This window comes from Microcaecilia unicolor, chromosome 1 (genome assembly GCF_901765095.1).
Source record: "Microcaecilia unicolor chromosome 1, aMicUni1.1, whole genome shotgun sequence".
NCBI lineage: Eukaryota > Metazoa > Chordata > Amphibia > Gymnophiona > Siphonopidae > Microcaecilia > Microcaecilia unicolor.
This window is the reverse complement of record NC_044031.1, coordinates 668,635,849-668,659,100: the sequence shown is the minus strand read 5'-3', so window position 1 is coordinate 668,659,100 and position 23,252 is coordinate 668,635,849. Positions and strand designations below refer to the sequence as shown.

Sequence of the window (23,252 nt, the reverse complement as noted above, 5' to 3'; positions counted from 1 at the left end):
TTTTTTCTTCTTTATGGAGACTGGTGCACAGTGGAAAAGTCTAGTATGTCTGAGTCAAAGCAGTGGAAGGTTCCTTAAATTGCACCCATGCCCTTTCAACCACTGCAGCTACAAGATTCCTCATCTAATCTTCCTTTTTTTTTTTTGGAGGGGCAGTGAGTTAAATTTTTTTTTTTTTTACTCCATCAGAGAGAGAATAGAAATCCTCATGAGTCCAAGCAACCAAAGTCCAAAGGAAGGGTCTCAGAATGGTACAGCCAGACTAAAGGAAAGGAAATTACCAGTTAGGACTAAATTGCACCTTCCTTAGCGTCTTGGTTGTACCATCTCAAACCATTGGGATATACCCAAGCAGAACTCATTGGGTAGGGAAGACATGCTCCCCTGAATGATGGCTCTGCCAAAGTTTGAACAGGTTCTGACCAGCATATCCAGTTTGTAATGCTTTGTGAATAACCAAATCGGCACTCAGCAGATATCCACAGGGAGGCTGCTTGGTTCTCTGCCCAGAAAGTTGTCTGCTACTGAGTTGAGTAAGCCCTCAATCCACCAACAGGTGAACTATAACTTTCTCTTGGCCTTTTGCTGACAGAAGTTTCTAGCATGTCTACAGACTCTAGATCTACTTTGTTCATTCAGTGTTGCATATTGTTTTGAAAACGCAACCAACATCACGAGACTCCTGAAGCAGGCATTTTCACACCAAAACAAAGCAACTATGTCAAATCTTTTGAGTTGCTTCAATAAAGATCATCTTTTGAATTTACGTCTCCCTTGGTCCTTTGGAAGAGCCTATGTGCCCAACTCTCTGAACTTTCTCTGAACTATAACTGTGTACCACGGTTTTCATGACCAATCTGGAGCCACTCAGACCATTAAGGGTTAGCATGTTACTCTGCAAAGTACCCAGCCAATCAGGGGCCACTGTGGAAAAAACATAAAAGGGCTCTGTCCTGGGCCATTGCTGGCCCAGAGCATCTATGCCCATCAAGGTCATATCCCTTCTTTGACTGAAGAAATGCTCCATCTTGGCACTGCTGCCTGAATTCATAAGATTGAAGGTCCCAAAAAGCGCACAGTAAAGTGGTCTGCAAATCAAAAACAGAAGAAAAGCAGACATACGTGGTAAAATAAAACTAAATTTATTCAACGCACAAACATAAAATCAGCATATAACTTTCTTCTAATTGCCCAACATGGCCATGTTTTGCCCTCTCAAGGGCTGCGTCAGGGGCTTAACATGAAACCAGCAAGAACAGTCCAATATTTTCCCTGTCTGGTTAGTACAGTGCAGCACAAAAACTAAGACAAGCAGTGAGCTGTCTATTCCAAACAGCTGCAACCTGACATACAAGCTGTTCACAAATGCATCTGTTTCCAGGGTTTCTGCCTGACTCCTGGGGCCTCCCTGCTTGTTAGTAAAAGGCCACTGTTGTGTTGCATTACCCAACATCACTTGGACCACTGTTTCCTGGATTAGTGGGAAGAGCTCTGTTATCGCCTGGGTTTTTCAACAGTTGATGGACCAAGAGGCCTCCAGAGAAGACTAACACCCCAGCTCCACTGTGACCAAGTAGTGGGCTCCCCTGCTGAGGAGACTTGCATTGGTGGTCATTACCACCCAATCAGAAGATCCAGCGGGATTCCCTGAAGGTTACTGAACTGTCCCTCCAGTCCAAACTGTGCTGTGCTATGCTGTCATATGAAGAGGCAGACAGTAGTTGATTTCCTGGGACAAGAGGGCTAATTGAAAAGGACATATATGAGCCTATGCCCAGGGCATCACGTCCCGTTTTGCTGCCATAGATCCCATAAGTTAGAGACAGTCACAGACCAGGATCCTTGAGGCTGCACAGGTTGCACTTTTAGGCCTGCATCTTGCCCATGTTAGAGAAACTGAAGACTCCCAGGTACTCCGAGATCTGTTTGAGAGACATTTATTTATTTATTTATTGTACTTGTATCCCACATTTTCCCATCTATTTGCAGGCTCAATGTGGCTTACAAAGGTCTGTTATGGCAGGGAAGAAATACAATTGTTGTAGCAGAGAGATAGAAGACAAGAGGATCTGGTTATGCAGCTGTACAGTGAGACATTCTTAATAAAGGAGTATAAAGGTTGTGTAAGCAGTTAAGGGTTCTTGTGGTAGGCTTTGTTAAAGAGAGAGGTTTTCAAAACTTTGCGGAAGTTGTTTAATTCGTGGATCGTTTTCAGGTGAGTTGGTAGTTCATTCCACATCTTCGTACTCATGTAGGAAAAGCGGGACACATGTGTTAGTTTGTATTTGACCCCTTTACAACTGGGGAAGTGTAGGTTGAGAAAGGTGCGGGAAGATCGTTTAGCATTTCTGGGTGGAAGGTCCACTAGGTCTAACATGTATGTCAGAGCGTTTCCATGAATGATTTTATGAACAATCGTGCATATCTTGAACATGGTACGTTCTTTCAGTGGGAGCCAGTGTGGGTTCTTTCTTAGGGGTTTTGCACTTTCATATTTAGTTTTCCTAAATATGAGTCTGGCTGCGGTATTCTGGGCCGTCTGGAGTTTCTTGATGGTCTGTTCTTTACAGCCAGCGTAGAGTGAGTTGCAATAGTCCAGATGACTTAGTACCAGGGATTGTACCAGGTTTCGAAAGATGGCCCTTGGGGAAAAAAGGTTTTACTCTTTTGAGTTTCCACATGGAGTGGAACATCTTCTTCGTTGTATTATTCACGTGGTTTTCAAGTGTCAGATTTCGGTCAATGGTGACTCCTAGAATTTTCAGGCTGTTTGAGATGGGGAGTGCAAAGTTAGGGGTGGTTAAGGTGGTGAATTTATTAGTGTTGTGTTGTGAGGTTAGTATAAGACATTGAGTTTTTTTCTGCATTGAGTTTTAGCTGGAATGCATCCCCCCAGGAGTGCATGATTTGGAGGCTTTGGTTGTTTTCATTGGTAATTTCCTTTAGGTTTTGCTTGAATGGGATATAGATCGTGACATCATCTGTATATATGTATGGATTCAGGTTTTGGTTGTCTAATAGCTTGGCTAATGGTATCATCATTAGGTTAAAGAGGGTTGGTGAGAGGGGGGGATCCTTGGGGAGCTCCGCAGTCAGGTATCCATGGGTCTGATATCGCCATTTTAGTTGTTACTTGGTATGATCTAGCTGTCAGGAATCCTCTAAACCAATTAAGAACATTACCTCCAACTCCAAAGTATTCTAGGATATGTAATAATATACCGTGGTTGACCATGTCGAAGGCACTGGACATGTCGAATTGTAGGAGCAGTATGTTATTGCCCCTTGCAGTTGTTTGTTTAAATTTGTTCATTAGGGTTACTAGTACTATTTCTGTGCTGTGGTTCGATCGAAATCCTGATTGAGATTCATGCAAGATTGAGTGTTTGTTTAGGTGATTACTGCGTTGTTTCGTCACTGCACCTTCCATCAGTTTGGTTATTAGAGGGATAGATGCTACCGGGCAGTAGTTGGTTAGGTCAGTTGTACTTTTCTTTGCGTCTTTAGGTAGTGGGGTAAGTAGAATATTTCCTTTATCCTTTGGGAAAAGACCATTTTGTAGCATGTAGTTCAGGTGTCTCGTGAGGTCTGTTATAAATTGTTGGGGGGCGTTTCTTATCAGGTTACTAGGACAAATGTGTAGACTGCAGTGGGATTTGGCATATTTTTTGAGTAATTGGGAGACATTTTCAATCGATAGCGCGTCAAAGTTGGTCCATGATCGGTCTGCTGGATATTCTCCATGTATTGGGTCTAGGCATTCAAGGAGGTTTGCATAATCAATTGAGTTGCTGGGTATAGTGGATCGTAGCTTTATGATTTTCTCTTTGAAGTAGTTGGCCAGGTTGTTTGCTGATGGGGTATCTATGTTATTAGAGGTAACCAGTGTGGTATTTAGTAGATTGTTTATGATCTGGAAGAGTTTGTGTGTCCTTGTAGCGTGGACCGATTTTAGTTTTATAATATGTTCTTTTAGTCTGATAGTGTATTTGTATTTTCTCTGTAGTTGCTTCCATGCGTTAAGTGTAGAGACGTCTTTTATCTTGTTCCATGCACGTTCGAGTCTTCTGACTTGTGTCTTTAGTTCTTTTAGTTCTTCAGTAAACCATGGTATTAGCTTTTTTCTATGTGAGGTTCTGGTTTGGAGAGGTGCTATGTTATCTAATATGCTTCTGCATCTGTTGTCCCAGTCATGGAGAAATTGGGTTGAGTCTGTTTGTGCTGTCCATTCGTTGTCGTAGATTTGTTGCCAGAACGTCAGTGGGTCTATTCTGCCTCTCGTGGTGTACGTTGTTTGTTCTTGTTTGTGTTTAGAATGTTTTGTTCGCCAGTGCAAAGAGAGGTTCGCTTTGTAGTGGTCAGACCATGGTATGCTTGTCCATTTTGTGTCTTTTATTGTGATATTTATTTCGTGTGAGAATTTGTGTGTAATTAGGTCTAGTGTGTGTCCTTTAATGTGGGTGGGGTTTGTGTTTGGCCATTGGAGTTCCCATAGTTGGAGGAAGTCTTTGCATTCACGTACGTTTGTTAGGTTGGCATCTTCGAGGTGGAGGTTGATTTCTCCTGCGATGAGGAGGTTTTGGGAAGAAATACAAGTGTTCGATATGAAATCCATGAAGTTTGTTTGGCAATCTTGCCAGTTGCCTGGTGGTCTGTAGAACAGGATAAGGTTTAGGTGGTCTTGTAGGGTTGGGTGGTTGATTCTGACTGAGGCAATTTCGAGTAGGGAGAGTATGGATTTGGCTGTTGTTGTGACTCTGCCCAGTTCACCACTCATTCAAGGCGCTTCGAGAGCAGGATGACCTGAGAAGTGGCCTCCATGGAATCCTCCATAGAATTGGCTCAGATCAGCCAATTGTCCAGGTGAGAATGGATCCGGATCCCAAGGTGGCACAGGTGAGCCCCCATGGTTAAAAAACTGAACATGGCGCCCCAACACACAAAAGCATAGATAGCACTTGTGGTCCTTCCTGGCCTCCGCAATGTCAGGGGAGGGCAAAAACTTATCTGACTGGACCCAGTTGATCAAATGGAACTTTTCTATCCAAAAGTGTTAAACCTTGAGGCAGGCCTTTGAGGTCCCGAATAGATTAAAGGGCCTGAAATAAATTAAGTAATCCCCAGCCCCTACTGTGCAGGCAGAACAGATTCCACCATTTCCAGGTCTAAGATGCCACAGCATGAGCACAACTGTTCATCATTTTACCACCAAGCCACATGGCAAAAACCATGAGGCTGTTGGGCGTGCAATGGTCTTGCTCCAGGGCATAACCCTACTCGATTACTACGAGGACCTACTGGTCTGAGGTGATGTGGGGTTGCTCGTGGCCGAATAGAGACTATCTGCCCCTGTCCAAGTCACAGGAGGGCCCTGGTGCACCTTCTTTGGGAAGATCCTGGAGCCTTCATATGAGCTTGGAAGGTCCAGCCTCACCCATTCTTTTGGATTCAGGAAAAGGGTACCAGTTTGAAGGACCTGTCAGGTTCGGAAGCTAAACCAGACTGATGCTCGTCAGAATGAAAGCGATCTTTGCCTTTCGAATAGGCTTTGTCTGAAGGGGTCCTCTGGGAAACTTTCTGGCGCAACTTGAGCTGAAGAGGGACAAAGCTCTCCCATATCCTTGACCAACTTCTCCAGGTTATTTTCAAACAGCAGCTGTCCCCCAAAGGGCAGCTAGATGAGATGCATCTTGAATGCTGTATGTATAGCCCAAAGGATCAACCAGAGCCACCTCTAGGCTGCCACAATGGAGTCTGCTAAATGTGAGGAGATAAACATCAGATTGTAAAGAATATCAGCCAAAATGAGTTTCCCTGATTCCAAGTGGGATACCTCTGAGACTCTGGCAACTGCTGTAGCCAGCACAGCATGGCACTTGCTGTGTACCCACCACATATAGCAGCCTGTGCCCGAGTAAAATCCTAACTTCAGCAGCTGCTCAGCCACCTTCTCATGCATCTGAGAGCAGAGTCCTTCTGTACCAGAACAGCAGTCGCCTTCGTGACTGCCATGATGAGGACCTCCAATTTGAGGTACCTCTACTACCTGTCCATATCCTCAGGGGCAAAGGGATATAACCAGTCTAAAACTGGAGTCCTGGAGGACCCCATCAGGGTCTCCAACTCCACCAGCATCATTTGGAAAAGTGCTTTGTGCAGTGGAAAGAGCTTTGGGGGCCCTGAGAGACCCTCCAGAATGGGATCCCCCCTCAGATGAGAATTCAAGAGCTGCAGGAAAGCTCTTTGGGTCGGAAAAAAACAGATAATGAGAATGTTGCTCCTCCTGAGGAGGGACCTCTATCGCAGAACCTGAGTTGGGGAATGACTGGGTCTCTAAAGTTTCCTACATCCCCCCAAATTTGCAGCCAGAAAGCACAGCAATGTTTTGTCACTAAGGAGCCTCATGGGGCAAGAAAGATTTCCACTTGGAGGTGGGGCCAGCCTCTGTAGCAAAAACTTGCTTAACCAACCGAACCACATGGTTAAACCATTCTAGGCTCAGGGCTTCCTGGGGTCCTGCCTAGGGATGGTGAAGGAGCAACCACCTCTGATCCCCCAAACCTTTCTGCAGCAGAAGAAAACATGGCTGAGATTCTTGCCAAAGGCACTAAACCGCAAGCCCCATTTGCACAGCTTAAGGGAATGTCAACACTGTCTTGGGCTTCCCCACCCCGGTACCATCGCAGGAGGAGCAAAGAGAGCCGGCAGCTGTAGTCTTTGCAGCACTGTTGTGCAGGGACCTGTTGGTACCACTCGTGCTGACCATGGCCTGGGATTCAGGCAATCCTGCCTCCCCATTCAGCTTCTCTGGGTATGAGGTTTTTTTTTTTTTTGTTTGAATTTAGTTGTATGTCCTCCACAAAGAGAATAAACCTAAACCAGGCAGCCATGTTTTTGTTTTTTAATACTGAGGCAATTTGGAGCTGCAGGGGAACCTGGGGGAAATGCCCCAAAGGGATGTAGGAAAACAAAGGGTGAGGGGATAGAGTGATTCTCCTGTGCTCAACCAGGTCCAATTAGTGGATTGGAAACATAAGAGTGGGCCATTAGGCTTCACCAAGCTGTGTAGCCTTAGCCTGCCCTGCGGAGAGCTAGGCCAGGGACCAGGGAAATCCAACCTGAACAACTTACTATCTGATGTAGTTAGAGAAATACTGGCATTTTCCATTGAGAACCAGTCCTCTTATACCAGTGAGGTCACTGGAAAATCAGTTCTGTAACTCCCTTCTGGTAGGTGGGGATAAGAACCCAATAATTCAGGATGTTACAGCCCAAGGAAACAAAGAATATCATAATGCTTCTGTCACTCTATGGTGAGACCATACCCTGTGTATTATTCTGGTGATTGCATCTCATAAAAATGATATAGCAAAATTAGAAAAGGTGCAGAGAAGGATGACCAAAATAATTAAGAGGATAAAATGGCTCTCATGAGGAAAGGCTAAAGAAATTAGAACTCTTCAGCTTGGAGCACAGACAGCTGAGGGGGGATATGTGATAGAGGTCTATAAAATCCTGAGTATAGTACAAGTACCGTATTTTTCGGACTATAAGACGCACTTTTTCCCCCCAAATTTGGGAGGAAAATGGGGGGTGCGTCTTATAGTCCGAAGGTAGCGAGTTCCCTCCCTCCCGCCCTCCCCCCGAGTTCGGGATCGCTCTCCCCCCGGCCCTGTCACCACTTCTCCCCTACTCACGTCACGCGATGTTCCCTGGTGGTCTAGTGACGTCGGGGCAGGAAAGAGCCCCCTCTTTCCTGCCCAGTGCTCTGCTCTCCGTCCTCCTGTATGCTGCCTGACGGTCTCGGCGAGATTCAAAATGGCCGCCGAGAATTGAAGTCTCGACGGCCATTTTGAATCTCGCCGAGACCGTCAGGCAGCATACAGGAGGACGGAGAGCAGCGTGCTGGGCAGGAAAGAGGGGGCTCTTTCCTGCCACGACGTCACTAGACCACCAGGGAACATCGCGTGACGTGAGTAGGGGAGAAGATGTGACAGGGCCGGGGGAGGGCGATCCCGAACTCGGACAAGATGCACCGGAGCACCTAGGTTTTAGAGGAGGGGAAAAGGAAATTTTTTTTTTCCTATTTCCCTCCTCTAAAACCTAGGTGCGTCTTATGGTCCGGTGCGTCTTATAGTCTGAAAAATACGGTACATAAGTAATGCCACACTGGGAAAAGACCAAGGGTCCATCGAGCCCAGCATCCTGTCCACGACAGCAGCCAATCCAGGCCAAGGGCACCTGGCAAGATTCCCAAACGTACAAACATTCTATACATGTTATTCCTGGAATTGTGGATTTTTCTCAAGTCCATTTAGTAGTGGTTTATGGACTTGTCCTTTAGGAAACCGTCTAACCCCTTTTTAAACTCTGCTAAGCTAACCGCCTTCATCACGTTCTCCAGCAACGAATTCCAGAGTTTAATTATGCGTTGGGTGAAGAACAATTTTCTCCTATTTGTTTTAAATTTACTACACTGTAGTTTCATCGCATGCCCCCTAGTCCTAGTATTTTTGGAAAGCGTGAACAGACGCTTCACATCCACCTGTTCCATTCCACTCATTATTTTATATACCTCTATCATGTTTCCCCTCAGCCGTCTCTTTTCCAAGCTGAAAAGCCCTAGCCTCCTTTGTCTTCCTTCATAGGGAAGTGGTCCCATCCCAGCTATCATTTTAGTCGCCCTTCGCTGCACCTTTTCCAATTCTACTATATCTTTCTTGAGATGTGGCGACCAGAATTGAACACAAGCACCATGGAGCAATATAACAGCATTATAACATCCTCACACCTGTTTTCCATACCTTTCCTAATAATACCCAACATTCTATTTGCTTTCCTAGCCGCAGTAGTACACTGAGCAGAAGGTTTCAGTGTATTATCGACGACGACACCCAGATCCCTTTCTTGGTCCGTAACTCCTAACGTGGAACCTTGCATGATGTAGCTAATTGATTGTTTACTCTTCAAAAAAATACAAAGACTGCAGATCATGGTGTGAACTTGAGTAGTAGTATTAGATTTAAAACAAGTAGCAAGACATACATGGAGAGACTTGCTGATCTAAACATGTATACTCTGGAGGAACAGGGGGGATATGATAAAAACGTTCAAATATTTGAAAGGTATTAATCCTCAAACAAACCTTTTCCAGAAACGGGAAGGTGGTAGAACTAAAGGGCATGATTTGAAGTTGAAAGGGGGCCAATTCAGGAATAATGTCAGGAAGTATTTATTTTTTTCACTTGAGAGGGTGGTAAATATCTGGAATGCACTCCCACGGGAAGCAGTAGAGATGAAAACTGTAACGGAAAATGTAATTCAAAAATGTGTGGGACAAGCACAAAGGAATTCTGTTTAGAAGGATCGGATCCAAAGAAGATTAGGTAGGGAAGCCAGTGCTGGGCAGACTTCTACGGTCTGTGCCCTGATCGAGGCTGAATAGACTTGGAAGGGGCTGGAGTGGAGCTTTTCAGGGGCTTTGACAACAACTTCAGAAATTTTAGAACAAGGCCAGTGCCGGGCAGACTTCTATGGTCTATGCCTTTAAAAAAAAAAAAAAAGGCAAGGGTAAATCAAGATCAGGTATACATATGATGTATCACTTCCTACTAGACGTAATGAGTTTGTGTTGTTGGGCAGACTGGATGGACCATACTGGTCTTTATCTGCCACAATCTACTATGTTAGGAAAAAATATTTTTTCATTCTCTGGAACTTGTCACTGGAGGGTATGGTAAAAACAGTTGACATAGCTGTGTTTAAAAAAAGGTTTAGACAAATTCCTGGAGGTAAAGTCTATTAACCTTTATTAAGGCAGGCCTGAGGAAAGCCAGTGCTTAATTCTGGGGATACATAGCATGGAATCTTACTATTCATTGCTAGATGGACCTTGGATCTGACCCAGTATGGCAACTCTTTTATGATGTTTATGGACCCTTGAGGGCTGAAGTGGTATTTAAGATTTTGAGGTAATTTTATTGTTTGTTTTTATTTGACCCGATATTCAATGGCTCCTGGTCTTTAAATCGCCAGTGCTGGACGTTTTCAGCAGCACTTACCGGATAGTGCCACTGACAATGTCTAGTTAGCACCCAAGCCGAAACTGGCTATTTTGGGTGTGTGTGTGTGGGGGGGAGGGGGGTTGCTCTGGGAGCTGAGTCATCACTTAGCTGGTTAAGTGCCAATTTTCAGTTCATAACTGGCTACGATAGCAGCATAAATAGGGCTGCATAAAATGCAGTTCTAGCTTTATGTGGTGGTTCATAGCCAGTTATGTGCCGAATATAGCACTTAACCAGCTGTGTTTTTGCTGGCTCCATATGCCTGGAAATTCAGTGCCGGTGGTGGTCAGCAAAACGCTGATCACTGCCAACTGAATATCGTACCCATTGTATTTATGTTAAGTATAATTCTCCAAGCTTAATGAGGTGATTCGTGCAATCAAATAGAAATAAATACAAAATCTATTGCATTATCAGAACAAAGCAGTGGCGTAGCCACAGGTGGGCCTGAGTGGGCCGGGGCCCACCCAACTAGGGCTCAGGCCCACCCAACAGCAGCACACGTATTAGCAGTAGCAGGTGGGGATCCCAAGCTCCGCCAGCAGAAGACTTCCCCCTGTTGGTAATGAAAACGCTATTCTCCAGGATACCAGCACCTGCGCATGCTCAATTTTCAGCGCGTGCCTGCTGTAGATTGCTAAGGTGGAAAGAAGCGTTTTCCCGCCAACTGAGATTTTTATTTGGTGGTGGGTGAAGGGGAGAACACTTGGTGCCCACCCACTTCTTGCCTAAGCCCACCCAAAATCTGGTTTCTGGCTACGCCCCTGGAACAAAGGCCATAAGACTAAATATAAATATATGTACATACACACAGTGGACTCAATATGCCGCTACCTGGAAAACAGCACTGACTGGGGCTAATCTATAATTTTTTGAACATCATTATCCAGATAATTTTCAGGACACTATCACTGACTGCCACGGTGAGATCTGGGTAGTGCCAGGGCGGTTCAGGGACAGAGCTAAGTTAGAACTAGGAGTTAACCTAGTTAGCGGAGATATTTAGTCCGTTAATCAGTTAGCTGTCAATCTAAAGTTTTGGATACTTTTGAACTTATACCCCAAAACAGTGTGGTATTCGTAGTCCCTAGTTCTATGAAATTAGTGCTGTGGATCAGGATAGGGCTGTCAGAAATAATTTGGCAGGTTTGAAGTCTATGTCCTTGAAGAGAGTGGGTCTTTTACAAAAACAGATACTAACGCCTGCAGTGTCACCAGACCCTTCTCTACCCAAACCCACTTTCAACACTATAGTTCAGAAAAGATTCATATCTGTTGCTGAAAAGATCTTAGCCAAATTTACCCCCACAATTTCTAGCTTCACTCCTGTGTAACCTTTTCTGTGCTATCTTGGCCACCAGAGTAATTAAACCATAAAAATTCTAATTTATAGCACAGAATTCAGAGCAGTTCTTGGATTCAACCATAAACCTAACAGGGTAGACAGTACTGTAGTTAACCACAGGAAGCCCAATACACATCTTGACTCAGTAATATATCTACATCAGAAGCAACACACAACTTCATCACAAACTTTTTACAGCCTCTAGATCTAGAGATGACACCACTTAGATGTCAATTTATTGCGTGACAAATGTTAAACTCATTCCAGTTTCACTTAATCTAAGTGTTAACAACACTGTACTGCAGTCCCTGCCCTAGTAAGCATTGTATGAGAAATAAGAAGAGCACAGTTCTGCAAAACCACAGACATCAACAGAGGCAGATCAGAAAAACCAAACTGAACAGATGAGCACAGAGGCATGTCACTACAAAATCAGACAAGAAGAAGAATAGTGAGGTTTTGGATCCATCAATATCTATAGGGCTGGGGAAAAAAATCGACAGACACCAGGTCGTCTGTTTTCCTAAAACTGGGATCTAGAGTCTGATGCAATCCTGAGCCCTAAAGAAGCTGCCATTGCTGGTGAAACTGCTGCCTTTTCCATTGCTAGTTCGGGCTGGATTGGTCACTGTCAACAGGTAGGATGCTGGGCTCAATGCACCTTTTGATCTGAATCAGTATGGCATATCATAGGTTTAGTTCCCAGCCCAGGTTAACAATAGAGGTAAGGCTAGAGAGAGGGAGGAAAAGAATGGAAAATGATTGGATGAAAAACAGAAGTAATACTGGTAATGTTACAGAAAGTCAGTTCTCTACCTCTGTTTGCTGGTAGGTGGGAATAACAACCCAATAGTTCAGGATCAAACAGATGCACTAAAGAAAGGAAATTAAAAAGGTATGACTAAATTTCACTTTTATTTTTTTATTCATTTCCAAATAATTCCTAACATTTTATTTGCTTTTTTGGCTGCTGCTGCACACTGTTCAGAGAATTTCAGTTTATTGTTCGTGAAGATACCATGATCCTGTTTCGAGGTGGTGACGCCTAATGTGCAACCAAGCATCATGTAACTATCATTTGGGTTACCCTTCCCCTTACTTACTAAAAGAAATAACCACCATCTAATGATCCAATAAATCTGGTGGGCAGGCAACTAGAAATCTGATAAAAGCAGTCCAAATGGCCAAGTCTTGATTTTTTTTTTCTGAAAGGTCAGATAGATTCTTGCCATAAGTCTGAAGGTGCAGAATTTCAAAGACTTATTATTATTATTATTATTTGTATAGCGCTTGTGGTCTGGGGCATGTTATACTTTTTTGATTAGGTGTGTCAGCATTTAACTATTATGACAGCCTGATTGTATAATAATTTGGATGAAAATGATATATAGACTTTAAAAAATGAACAAATAATTTTAAAATGTATTTTAAACTCAGTGGGAGCCATTGCAAAATGTTTCCCAACTCTGTTTTTGTTAATAAACATGCTGCTGTGTTTTGAAGCAATTGTAATCGCTTCATCTACTTTTTATCAGTAGTTGCTCCTCTTCAGCTTCTTTGGGAAAGAGTTTATTGCCCCCTGGAAAATTATAATTTCCTTTGATTTTCTGTATCTAATATGCAGTGGAATATATAGAAATGTCTGCTTGGATCTTAAGCAGAAATTCAAACCATTTTAATTTCTTCTTCGAATTGCTTATCTGCTTTGGGAGAGTATTAGAGAGGAAACACAGAATATATGTATATATTTAGAGGGCAACTTTTTATATTGGGGTGCTTATAAAACTGCCCCCTTGAAAACACTTCTGGGCAGAAGTAATTTGGAGGAATGTTGTGTAAAAAGAAAAAAATTAGAAAATTCTGCATATGTGTTAAAAGTTCTGCAAAATGTAGCATACTTCAAAAATTATTATTATTATTATTATTATTTTTTTTTTGCAGCATTCTCCCAGCATAAGGCTTGACTCCTCTTTTCCCAGGCCTGACACATTCTCCATGTTCCATCCTCTCTAGCTCACTCTCTCCCTAGCTTAGCTTGAGCTCCTCTCCTACCTGGCAGGTTTAGTCGTCTTTCTCTGCCTCTTCAGGGCAACGTCCAGCTTTATTTCTCTGTTCCCCTTGTATTTTTCATTGCTGCCTCCACCTCTCTTTGTATTCCTCTGTTTTCTCTCTTCTTATCCCCAGCACGATTTGACACTCTCTGTTCCCTCTCCTTAACCCCAGTAAGAACCTTCGTTCTCTGTCCCCAAGGTTTCATCTCCCACCAAGCACACAGCACCAGCTTTCATTCTGTCCGCAAGGTTGATCTCTATCCTCCCATACATATATCCTCAGTTTTTATTTGTTCCCCCTCCCTCCCCAGCACATTTGTCAGCTTGCTGTCTATAGTTTTCCCTCTCCTCCCTTTGCCTGCAATTGGTAACAGGCAAGAGTTGGTGGTAAATGGTTGCATATCAGGCCAGGTGGTCCTCCTCTGTCACCTGATTTTCAGTTGCTGTGGATGACAGAGGAGGAAGACACAGTCTGATGTGCAGACTTTCGCTGTCACTACTTGTCACTTGATCATTGCATGGGGGTGGCAGGTGGGGAGGGAGAAAGAAGACCCTTAAAAGGTGCCGGGTTTGCTGAGCTGCTGCTGCCTCCCCTTCCCTGTGCAGAATTCAGGAGCAGTGTCTGTGCTGTTAAGATTTGGTGCTTACATGTGTGTGTTGTAAGATACACACATCACTGTATCTGAATTTAATTTTCCTTGGAAAAGACATGGAGCTAAATAAGTGCCAGTTCTGCCCCTAGAAGGGACTATATGTATAATCACACTGTTTTTATCATAGTGCCTGCCTTTATGTTTATATATGCCTCAATAGTTTATAAGAACCTACTTGAACATATAATATATTATATACACAAGTCTGTTATAAAATTACTCCCATATTGGACACAAGATAACATACCCAAATACAAATCCATTTATGCATCTAGCTTGTCCTACTTAAGCGCACAACTATGGAACGCACTACCAAAAGTAGTAAAAACTACGATTGACCACCCAAATTTCCGGAAAGTACTAAAGACAGACCTGTTCAGAAAAGCATACCCTACCGACCCAACATAAAAACCTGGATACCTGCGACACAACGTAACCAAAGACCAAAATGGACATATCCTAACTCTTTCTTTCTCTAAGTTCCCCCCTATTGTATGTACCATACATGTAACCCATTCTACCACAATTTCACCTTGTATTGTTCATACCTGTATTTGTTCAAACTGGAATCGGCTAACGCCGTTTACGATACTATGTAAACCACATTGAGCCTGCAAAAAGGTGGGAAAATGTGGGATACAAATGTAATAAATACTCAAAATGGTTGAATTAGCACAAGTTGGATACTTGTGAACAGTAGTATATGTCGTCAGGGATTAAGCCCTGGTTACTGTCTGTCTTTCCTATGCATTTATAATTTGGTTTTCTTTAGAAAATTCTCTCTAAAGCAAAGATATCTCTCACATTTTCTTTCATCGTACTTGGACCTTAAATGACTGAGTTTCATGCAGTCTGCAAAGTCTTAAGGAGTTTCCTTGGGGAATTTTTAATAACCATGGGTGGGAGGTGTTTAGGTGAATGTGGTTGTCTGGGGAGGAGCTGGCAGAGAAGCACTTCTTTTGTTGAAACTGGGTATTGAGACTAAAGTTACAAAAATTATAGAAAGAATCATAATGTGGAGAGATCTACTATAATCGTTACCCTCTGACTTTATACATTTAAATATTTATTTAAATCTTTTTAGGCTTTTAGACTGTCCAGTACTGACACACAGCCAAGTGGGGCCAGAATGGGATAAGGATGAGGTGCTAAGATCGCAGAGCTATGAGTATTGAGTGTGGAAAGGGTTCAAAATAGGCCAAAAACACATGAATGCCTGTGACTTTCATCAGTTTGTTGAGCCAATGCCTCCACCTTGGTGTAATAAGATAACTCGAGGCTCTGCTTTCGATAGTTCTTATTTTTCCCGGATTCTAGTTTGTGCACCAAAATTTGGGCACGCTCCTAAGACGTGCACACAAATTAATTGATTAATGAGCCAGTTAAAGTCAATTGGATGCTAACAACCAATTGTTAATTGGTACCCATTAAAATTTGCGCACGCATCTGGCTATGAAGCATGGCACTTAACTCACTTTGAAATTCAAAAGGGGATGTGGCTATGCAGGTTATTAGAGGATCACAGTACTGCCTTAGCACACCTAACTTGGGCACCAGCATTTACACCAGATTTCAGCAGGCGTAAGTCCGGTGCCCAAAGCTAGATTCGGGAATTGGCACTAAGCAAATTATATAAAGGATATGCGCCCTTTATAGAATTCCACTTAACACTGATTTTGTTTTACGATACACATGATTTTACACCTGTTTTTAATTCATGATTTTATTACATTTTTATTACTATTATGATTTATTGTTTTTCATATATGTTTTAGAAATTGCTTTATTTTCCTGTTTTTAGACTACTGAGGCAGGCTTCTTGACTTAAACACAGTGCCATGTCAAGTTTTTTTATAGAATAAAGTCGCCGTCATCCTGTTTTGTTTTGGAAGTGTCTTGTTGAGCACCATTTATAGAACTGCCCCCCCTTTCTGGTTCTAGTTGCATTGAAATTGTTTGAAATATAGCATGGTGGACCAGTCTGCTGCATAGGCTCACGACAGAATTAGACAGTTTGGCAATGTTCATGTAGTGAAGGAATACATTTCACCTTGAGCATCTTCCAGTGATTTGTAATGCACGAAGGTGAGATCCTTGAACCATTTCTTTCTGCTTCTGTCCAGATCTGTGAGGCAGGCTGCCTGGGATCCCTTCAGTCTTGCTTTCTGCTGTATGACTTGCTGAAAATGTTTCTTCAATCTGTAATCTCCAGTATCCTGCCATTTTTATTAGGTAAGGTCAATTTGCTTTTATTTTGAAGAGTTCTGTACCTTCTATGTGCTGTGCAGTATTTCAGCAACACATGTGACAAGCAGTAATCTGTCTTGTATAAATTATAATTTCCACCTGTGTTTGGGCACCCAAATTTGCGCATGATCAGGAGTTGCTCTAGCAACTATTAGTTAATGAGCTCTTATCCATCAATAATTTGGGTGCTAACAATTGTTGCCATTAATTGGCACTAATTTGAAGTTGTGTGCATAGCTGCTTTTGCAAAATTCTATAAAGAACCATGCCTCATTTTTTTCATTTGCAATTGAAAAGGGGGTGTGGCCATGGGAGGGGCATGGGTGGATGAGGGGTGTTCCCAACAGTTGGTTGCACTGTTACAGAATACTGCCATTTCTGTGCCTAAGTTGGAAGCCAGAATTACACCAGGTTCCAGCTGGTGCAAATCTGGCATCCAAAGTTAGGAATGGGAATTTACTGTAACCTCTACATTCTATATATCGCGCCTTAATTTCCGTGCAGAAATCGGAGCGTATTCTATAACGTGCATAATTTAATTAACTAGCCAATCAGTGCTAATTGGATGTTAAGCAGTTATCAGTAATTGGAATTAAGATTTACACACAATTCGCTAAGCGTATTCATAACGTGTGCCTACATTCTAAGTTGCATAGTTGAAAAGGGAGCGTGGCCATGGGTGGGGCATGGGTGTTTCTAAAATCTATGCACATTATTAAAGAATATACCCGCTCTGCATCTAATTTAGGTGTTAGGGTTTATAATGTGGCCTAAATGGACACTACCAAATTTGGTCGCGTGGAGAAGCGCTCAGCGTATTCTATATGCTGCATGGAAATTTAAGCCTATTCTAGAAAATTTAGGCATACGTTAGAGAATACGCCTAGGTGTATTTTTTTACCATGCAGATTTTTCAAGTGCTGTATATAAAATCTAGCCCTAAGTGCTATTCAATAAAGAGTGCCAATTTTTTTTTTCCAGTGCCTAACTTTGAGTGTGTGGCCCTTTGTGTTTAGTTTAAAGCTGTTCTCCAATAGTTCCTGTATGTTCCTGAAAGTAGCTGTGTTTGGAAAAGCATTATGAATGACAGTACATTTAGTGGTGTCTGGTTTATAACAATGAACATCATAGTCAGTATTTGTTAATGGTGTTCATTGTCTATGATAATCAGTGTGTTAAGTAGTAACAGCGATTTTCCAAAATAAGCAATGACCATGACATACAGCCTGAGGTGATTCTGCTGTAGCCCAAGAAACTTAACAGTGGTAAAGGCTTCACCAGTCTCTTCTCTCCTGTTAAAACCATCCAAAAGAGGTTATTTAGCCTCATTTAGAAAATTGTGGTCTCCGCTGGATAATTTTCTCATTCTCTTGTAAATGTTCTATAAAACCGTTCATTTCTCTCTGGTTTACACTGCAATCAATTCTGCATTTTCTTATTTATATCTGTCACGAAATGCCTAGCCACCTGCCTGGGGTTATCCCACGGCCACTTAGAGGGTCTATCCGCAGTACAGCTCAGGTCCGCCTGCACCTGCTGCTTTTGCTCTATACAGCACACTCCTCCTACCCACTGGGTCACAACCGCCTCTGGGTGAGTTGTCCACTCTCAAGTTAACCCCAGGGATTTCTAGGTTACCGGGGCCACACGTCCAGTGGTCCCATAGTTCCCAGAAAGCATTCCCAGACCCAATGCACAAACCACCAGGATTCTTTATCAGTCCAGACAAACTTATACTTGTTTATTGTCTTAAAAACTGAACAATGAACAAAAAATGTGCAATCAGCAAACTATAACAAGTAACTGAAATATGGATCAATTATAACAGTAACTAAAATGTTGTTTACTTTATAAAAAGTACATAGATCAGGACATATATCTGCTCACAAGTTATCAAATATAACTGTTTATTGGAGTGGAGTGGAGGAGTAGCCTAGTGGTTAGTGTAGTGGGCTTTGATCCTGGGGAACTGAGTTTGATTCCCACTGCAGCTCCTTGTGACTCTGGGCAAGTCACTTAACCTTCCATTGCCCCTGGTACAAATATGTACCTGAATATACTATGTAAACCGCTTTGAATGTAGTTGCAAAAACCACAGAAAGGTGGTATATCATGTCCCATTTCCCTTTCCCCTTTATTGGGCCTTAGTAAAGAGATCTGTGTCTCTCTTCTTCCTGGCTAAGACTGAACTCAAAACTAGTAACTTCAAGATGCAGTGCAGTATATTTTTGAAATGTTGTGTTCTGGGCTCTGATTGACCTGGAGTTTGAAGCTAACTGCTAGTTAGTTTCAAACTCCAGGTCAGTCAGAGCCCAGAACACAACATTTCAAAAATATACTGCACTGCATCTTGCTTCCTGTTGGTGTTAATCTAAAGAAAAGAACATTCATTTCTCTAACAGCTTTACAGCAAAGAAACACCACCTGCTGGCCAAATGGGAGAAATACACTTCAGGACATAATTAAGGCAAGAAATATCTAATACATTTTAAGGCTTAAAACAGTTTCATCAAAATATCATATTGTATTTCGAGCATTTATACAATGTTATGTATATATCCATTATAGTCTTGTTACACACTTGTTAACTATTTGAAAAACTTAATAAAAATTGGAAAAAAAATCCAAAAAATGGAAAATTGTTGACTTTCAAAAACTGTTCATTTTATTTTGAGAAAATGGCAGCTCTTATCCCTTGGAGTTTTAAATATGACGGTGTTTCCTATTTTGGCTTCATAGAGTTAGTTTTCTTGTGTTAACTTATATAACTGAAGTAATGACACTGATGCTTGACCATTAGAGCAGAACGTGATAGGCACGGGTCATGCCCTGTCTTGGAGCTTCCTCTGTGAGACCTCCAACTCCCTGATTGTGGTGTAAAATTGAAGAACTATAGGAAATAGTCTTGCCCTTTTAAGGTTGATAGATATAGGGACCTGTCATGGAGGAGAAGGTCATTTCCTTTTTAAGAAAAGGGGGCCAGCTAGAAAAGTTCTGGCTTTGTCTGAAAGCAGGAGGAGTGTCCTGGAAAGGGGTGGGATTTGGTCCCAGAAGCCCCATAAAAGCTGGACTTGCTTTTTTTTTTTTTTTTTTTTTACAACTCTCATGTTTTTTTCTGAACTCGCGGTTAGCTTGTTTTGGGACTTGTTGCTGCAATGACTCGCATATGCTGCCAGCAACCTGTTTTCACATCATCTCATTGCTGTGTAACCCTAACATCAGAGGTGGCAGGTCACAGTAGCAGGGGGAAGACCAGAAGGCAGTAGTGTTGCATCTCTGCTCGCTGTAAGGTGCTGATGTCAAGACAGCTTTTACACTGGTAGGAGATTTCTCCTTGGCTTCCTGTTATTTTGTTACAAACACTGGTGCAGCTTTCTAACCTGGGACATACAGTGGTGAAATGCTGGAAAATGAAGGGCTCCACTTGGAGTGAGGCTGAGCTGCATCCTGCACATTTCGGTTGAAGGATGTTTTTGTGGCGTAGGTTTCGGGTACACATAATAGACATTTGCGCCATTGCCCTTGTCTTCTTCCCAAAGCTTATGTCTTACCTTGACATCAATTAAAAAAATCTAGTGGTACATAAGGGTATCACGTGGGCTTGAACCGTACATCTTTTAGTTGAAAGACATTTTTCCCCATTTACAATCCAGGGAGATCATAGGAATGGGCATCCTCGTTCCTGTGCTGCATAAATCAGTGGCTTAGCTACAGGAGGCCACGAGGGCCTTCACCCCCCCCCCCCCCGAAAAAAATGGATCCAAGGCCTCTGGTTTGGCTGGTGGGGGTCCCCAACCTTTGCCAGCTGAAGCGTTTCTCCAGCACTGCTCTCACATTACCTGCCCTGCTTCCCTCTTGTTGCGTGCATGTTCAGTTTTAATGAAACTGAGCATACGCTACACTTCACGACTGCTCAGTTCCATTAAACTTGAGCATTCGCAATGTGAGGGAAAGCAGGGCAGGCAATGTAAGGAAAGCATCGCTGGAGAAACGCTTCAGCTAGCCCCGGGGTTGGGGACTCTTGCCATCCAAAGTATGTGGCATTGCGGTGGGGGGGGGGGGGGGAGGAATGGCAGGGAGGTGGGCTAAAATGTGCCCCCCACTTAGGGCTCTGGACCCTCCCCCCCCCCCCCCCCATCAACTTCGAGGTCTGGCTATGTCCCTGGGATAAATGAGGGATGTTACAAAAAGACCCATGGAAGCTTTCCATACAGGCACATTAAAGAATAGTTCTAGTTTTATAGTTTATGTGGATGTGTGTTCAACTTCTGTCGCGTGCTCGAGGACCTTGGCATACTGTCAGGCTTCTTCCCCGGGAGCACTGGTTTCGTGAGTCCTTGGGCTACTACCGTGGAGCGGCAGTGGCAGGCAAGATCACCTTCAAGGTAGAGATGAGACAAGACTGGACTGGAACCCCGGACTGGAGTTCTACACAGGAATACACGGAACTGGAACGCACCGGACGGGTGCGCACTGGAGTGGAGCCCGCTGGACTGGAACACACTGGAATGGCCCCACTGGACTGGAACATACAGGAGTGAAACCCGCTGGACTGGAACACACTGGAGCGGAACCCACGGGACCGGAACCCGCTGGACTGGAACACACTGGACCTAGGCTTCACCAACGCTTGGCCGCCTTTCCCCGAGGGTTAAGCCCCCAGGTTCGGGCAGCCGGCAGGACTTACAGGAAAGACCGGAACTGGAACTTGCAATCAGGAACAGCAGGACTCAGGATTCAGAAGTGCCCCCAGGCACCTAGGCGAAAGCAAGACAGGCAGAGAATGTCCAGGTTCCGGCAGCAGGCAGGTTCAAAGCAATGGTCAGGTCAAGGAACAAGGCTACGGCTGGAGCCTCAGTATCAAGGAGTACTGGCAACAGATAGAACAAGGGCTGAAGCTCCAGAAGCAAAAGAAACACACACTGAAAACCAGCAGGCTAAACACAAGAAGACTAGTCAACTGTACATAAGCTAGTAGGAAAGCTATGCCCAAGCAAACCAGTCATACACAAGAAACATACACTAAGCAAACACAGGAAAGCTGTACTCAGGCTGACAATGCAAAGCTGTGTCCAAGCTAACAAGTCACACACTAGGAACATACACAGAGCAATCTCAGGAGAACGAGTAAAGCTGTACACAGGCTAACAAGCAAAGCTGTGCCCAAGCTAACAAGTCATACACTGGAAACATACACAGAGAACTAGCAAAGCTGTACACAGGCTAACAAGCAAAGCTGTGCCCAAGCTAGCTAGACAAACATAGAAACTCACACAGAGCAAACAATGTAGCAGTGAACAGAGCACTCCACATACCAGGGCCCTTAGACGAAAGGCAAAGGCTGTAGTCTCTAAGTGATTAATAAAGCCCCTCAACCCCAGAGGTACAGCTGCAGCAATCACCTTGCATCCAAACAGAGGCTTGACACACAGAGAAGTCAACCCACAGGAAGGAACAGCGGGATCCATCTTGGATACTGGCATAGATGAGGAGGCGGAAGCCATCTTGGAAGAGGCATAGCCCACACAGGTGAGGTTCAGTAGGGCAATCAGCACACAGAGCCAGAGAGAAACTAAGACAGAGACAGACACAGACACAGAGACAAGCAGAAGCCAGCACAGCCACTGATTCCCAGAAACAGGGTAAGTCTGAGGGTGGTCAATGGCCACAGACGTGACACTTCCTGTGTCTTTGGATGAGCAAATCAGTATATTATGTTCATTAATGTTTCTATTGCTCTGAATTTAGAAAATACGCAATTGTAGAACCGATTTTAAATCAATGTCTGTTCATGTCCTAGAACTTCTGTATAATTATTGATGCACTCACATTGGGGGAAAAAAAAGAGCAAGTGCTGCCTGCTGAAACTTTGCATCAGCAGAAATCTGCCTGGGTGGAGAACTCTGTAGTCCCACGGAAGAAAACAGATAAAAAGGGGAAATAGTGGGAAAATGACCACGGATTCCAAGTGGACAATCTTGATGCTTGAGAAGGTTTATTAATCAGACTCTCGACACAGTACTGTGTTTCGGCCAAAAAGCCTTCCTCAGGAGTCTTCTTTGACAAATGGATCTCAAGATCTTCAGAAATAAACGTTTTCAATCTGTAATTCAATGTTTTGGTCTTAGAAAAAGACCTTTCAAGCAAAACATGCAAGTCTTCGATTCTGATTGTTAGAATGTCAGATGTGTCGAGTCTTCGATTAATAAACGTTCTCAAGTATCAAGACTGTTCACTTTGTCTTTGGAATCCATGGTCATTTTCCTACTATTCCCCCTTTTTATCTTATACTTTGCATCAGCCAGCAGTATAGAATTTTTTAATATCTTAAATTTGCAAGTGGAAAATAAGTTTAAATTTCAGTATTTTAATTCACTGTGGAATGTGATAGGAATCAATTTGTTATTTAACCACAGTACAAAGTGAAAACTTGGCTAATTATTTTTTTGTTTCGTGGTTTATTGACATCCAGCTGTGTAATCCATCTATAATATATACTAAAATTAAATTTAGAAATTTATAATCTGCCTTTTCATTTCCGAAGTAGAATGAAATAAAACGCACAACATAATTATAGTATAAGAATAACAAAATCAGAAAACAAATCACATAATTACAGTCTAAAATATCAAATAGAATAAGTACTGAATATGAGTGCAGAGCAAATGATTAACCTCTTTAGGACAAAACACAACAATTACTGATTTGATCCCGTTCTATGTACTTATCTGCTCGTGACAAAATATGTTAAAGCAATAAATAATGAGGCCATCTTATCTGCTTTGTTTATAATACCAATATCTATCTCTCAGTTTGCAAATGTAGCCTGATCTTGACATATTGTGCTATCAAATCAAAAAGTGGATTCACATGTAAAAAAAAAATTGGGCTT

General features: G+C 42.9%; 1 protein-coding gene across 6 annotated transcripts in view; it reads left to right on the top strand.

The window, feature by feature from the left end:
• CD276 (CD276 molecule) overlaps window positions 1-23,252 on the top strand; it is a 234,831-nt gene that overhangs the window by 71,424 nt on the left and 140,155 nt on the right. For all 6 annotated transcript variants that reach the window (XR_003939989.1, XM_030187135.1, XM_030187125.1 and 3 more), the window contains exon 2: window positions 16,237-16,345. Coding sequence is in view for 5 of the 6 variants with exons in the window: in XM_030187135.1 (XP_030042995.1) it covers window positions 16,237-16,345 (109 nt within the window). In the remaining variant the exon portion in view is untranslated. The remainder of the gene's footprint in view (window positions 1-16,236; window positions 16,346-23,252) is intronic.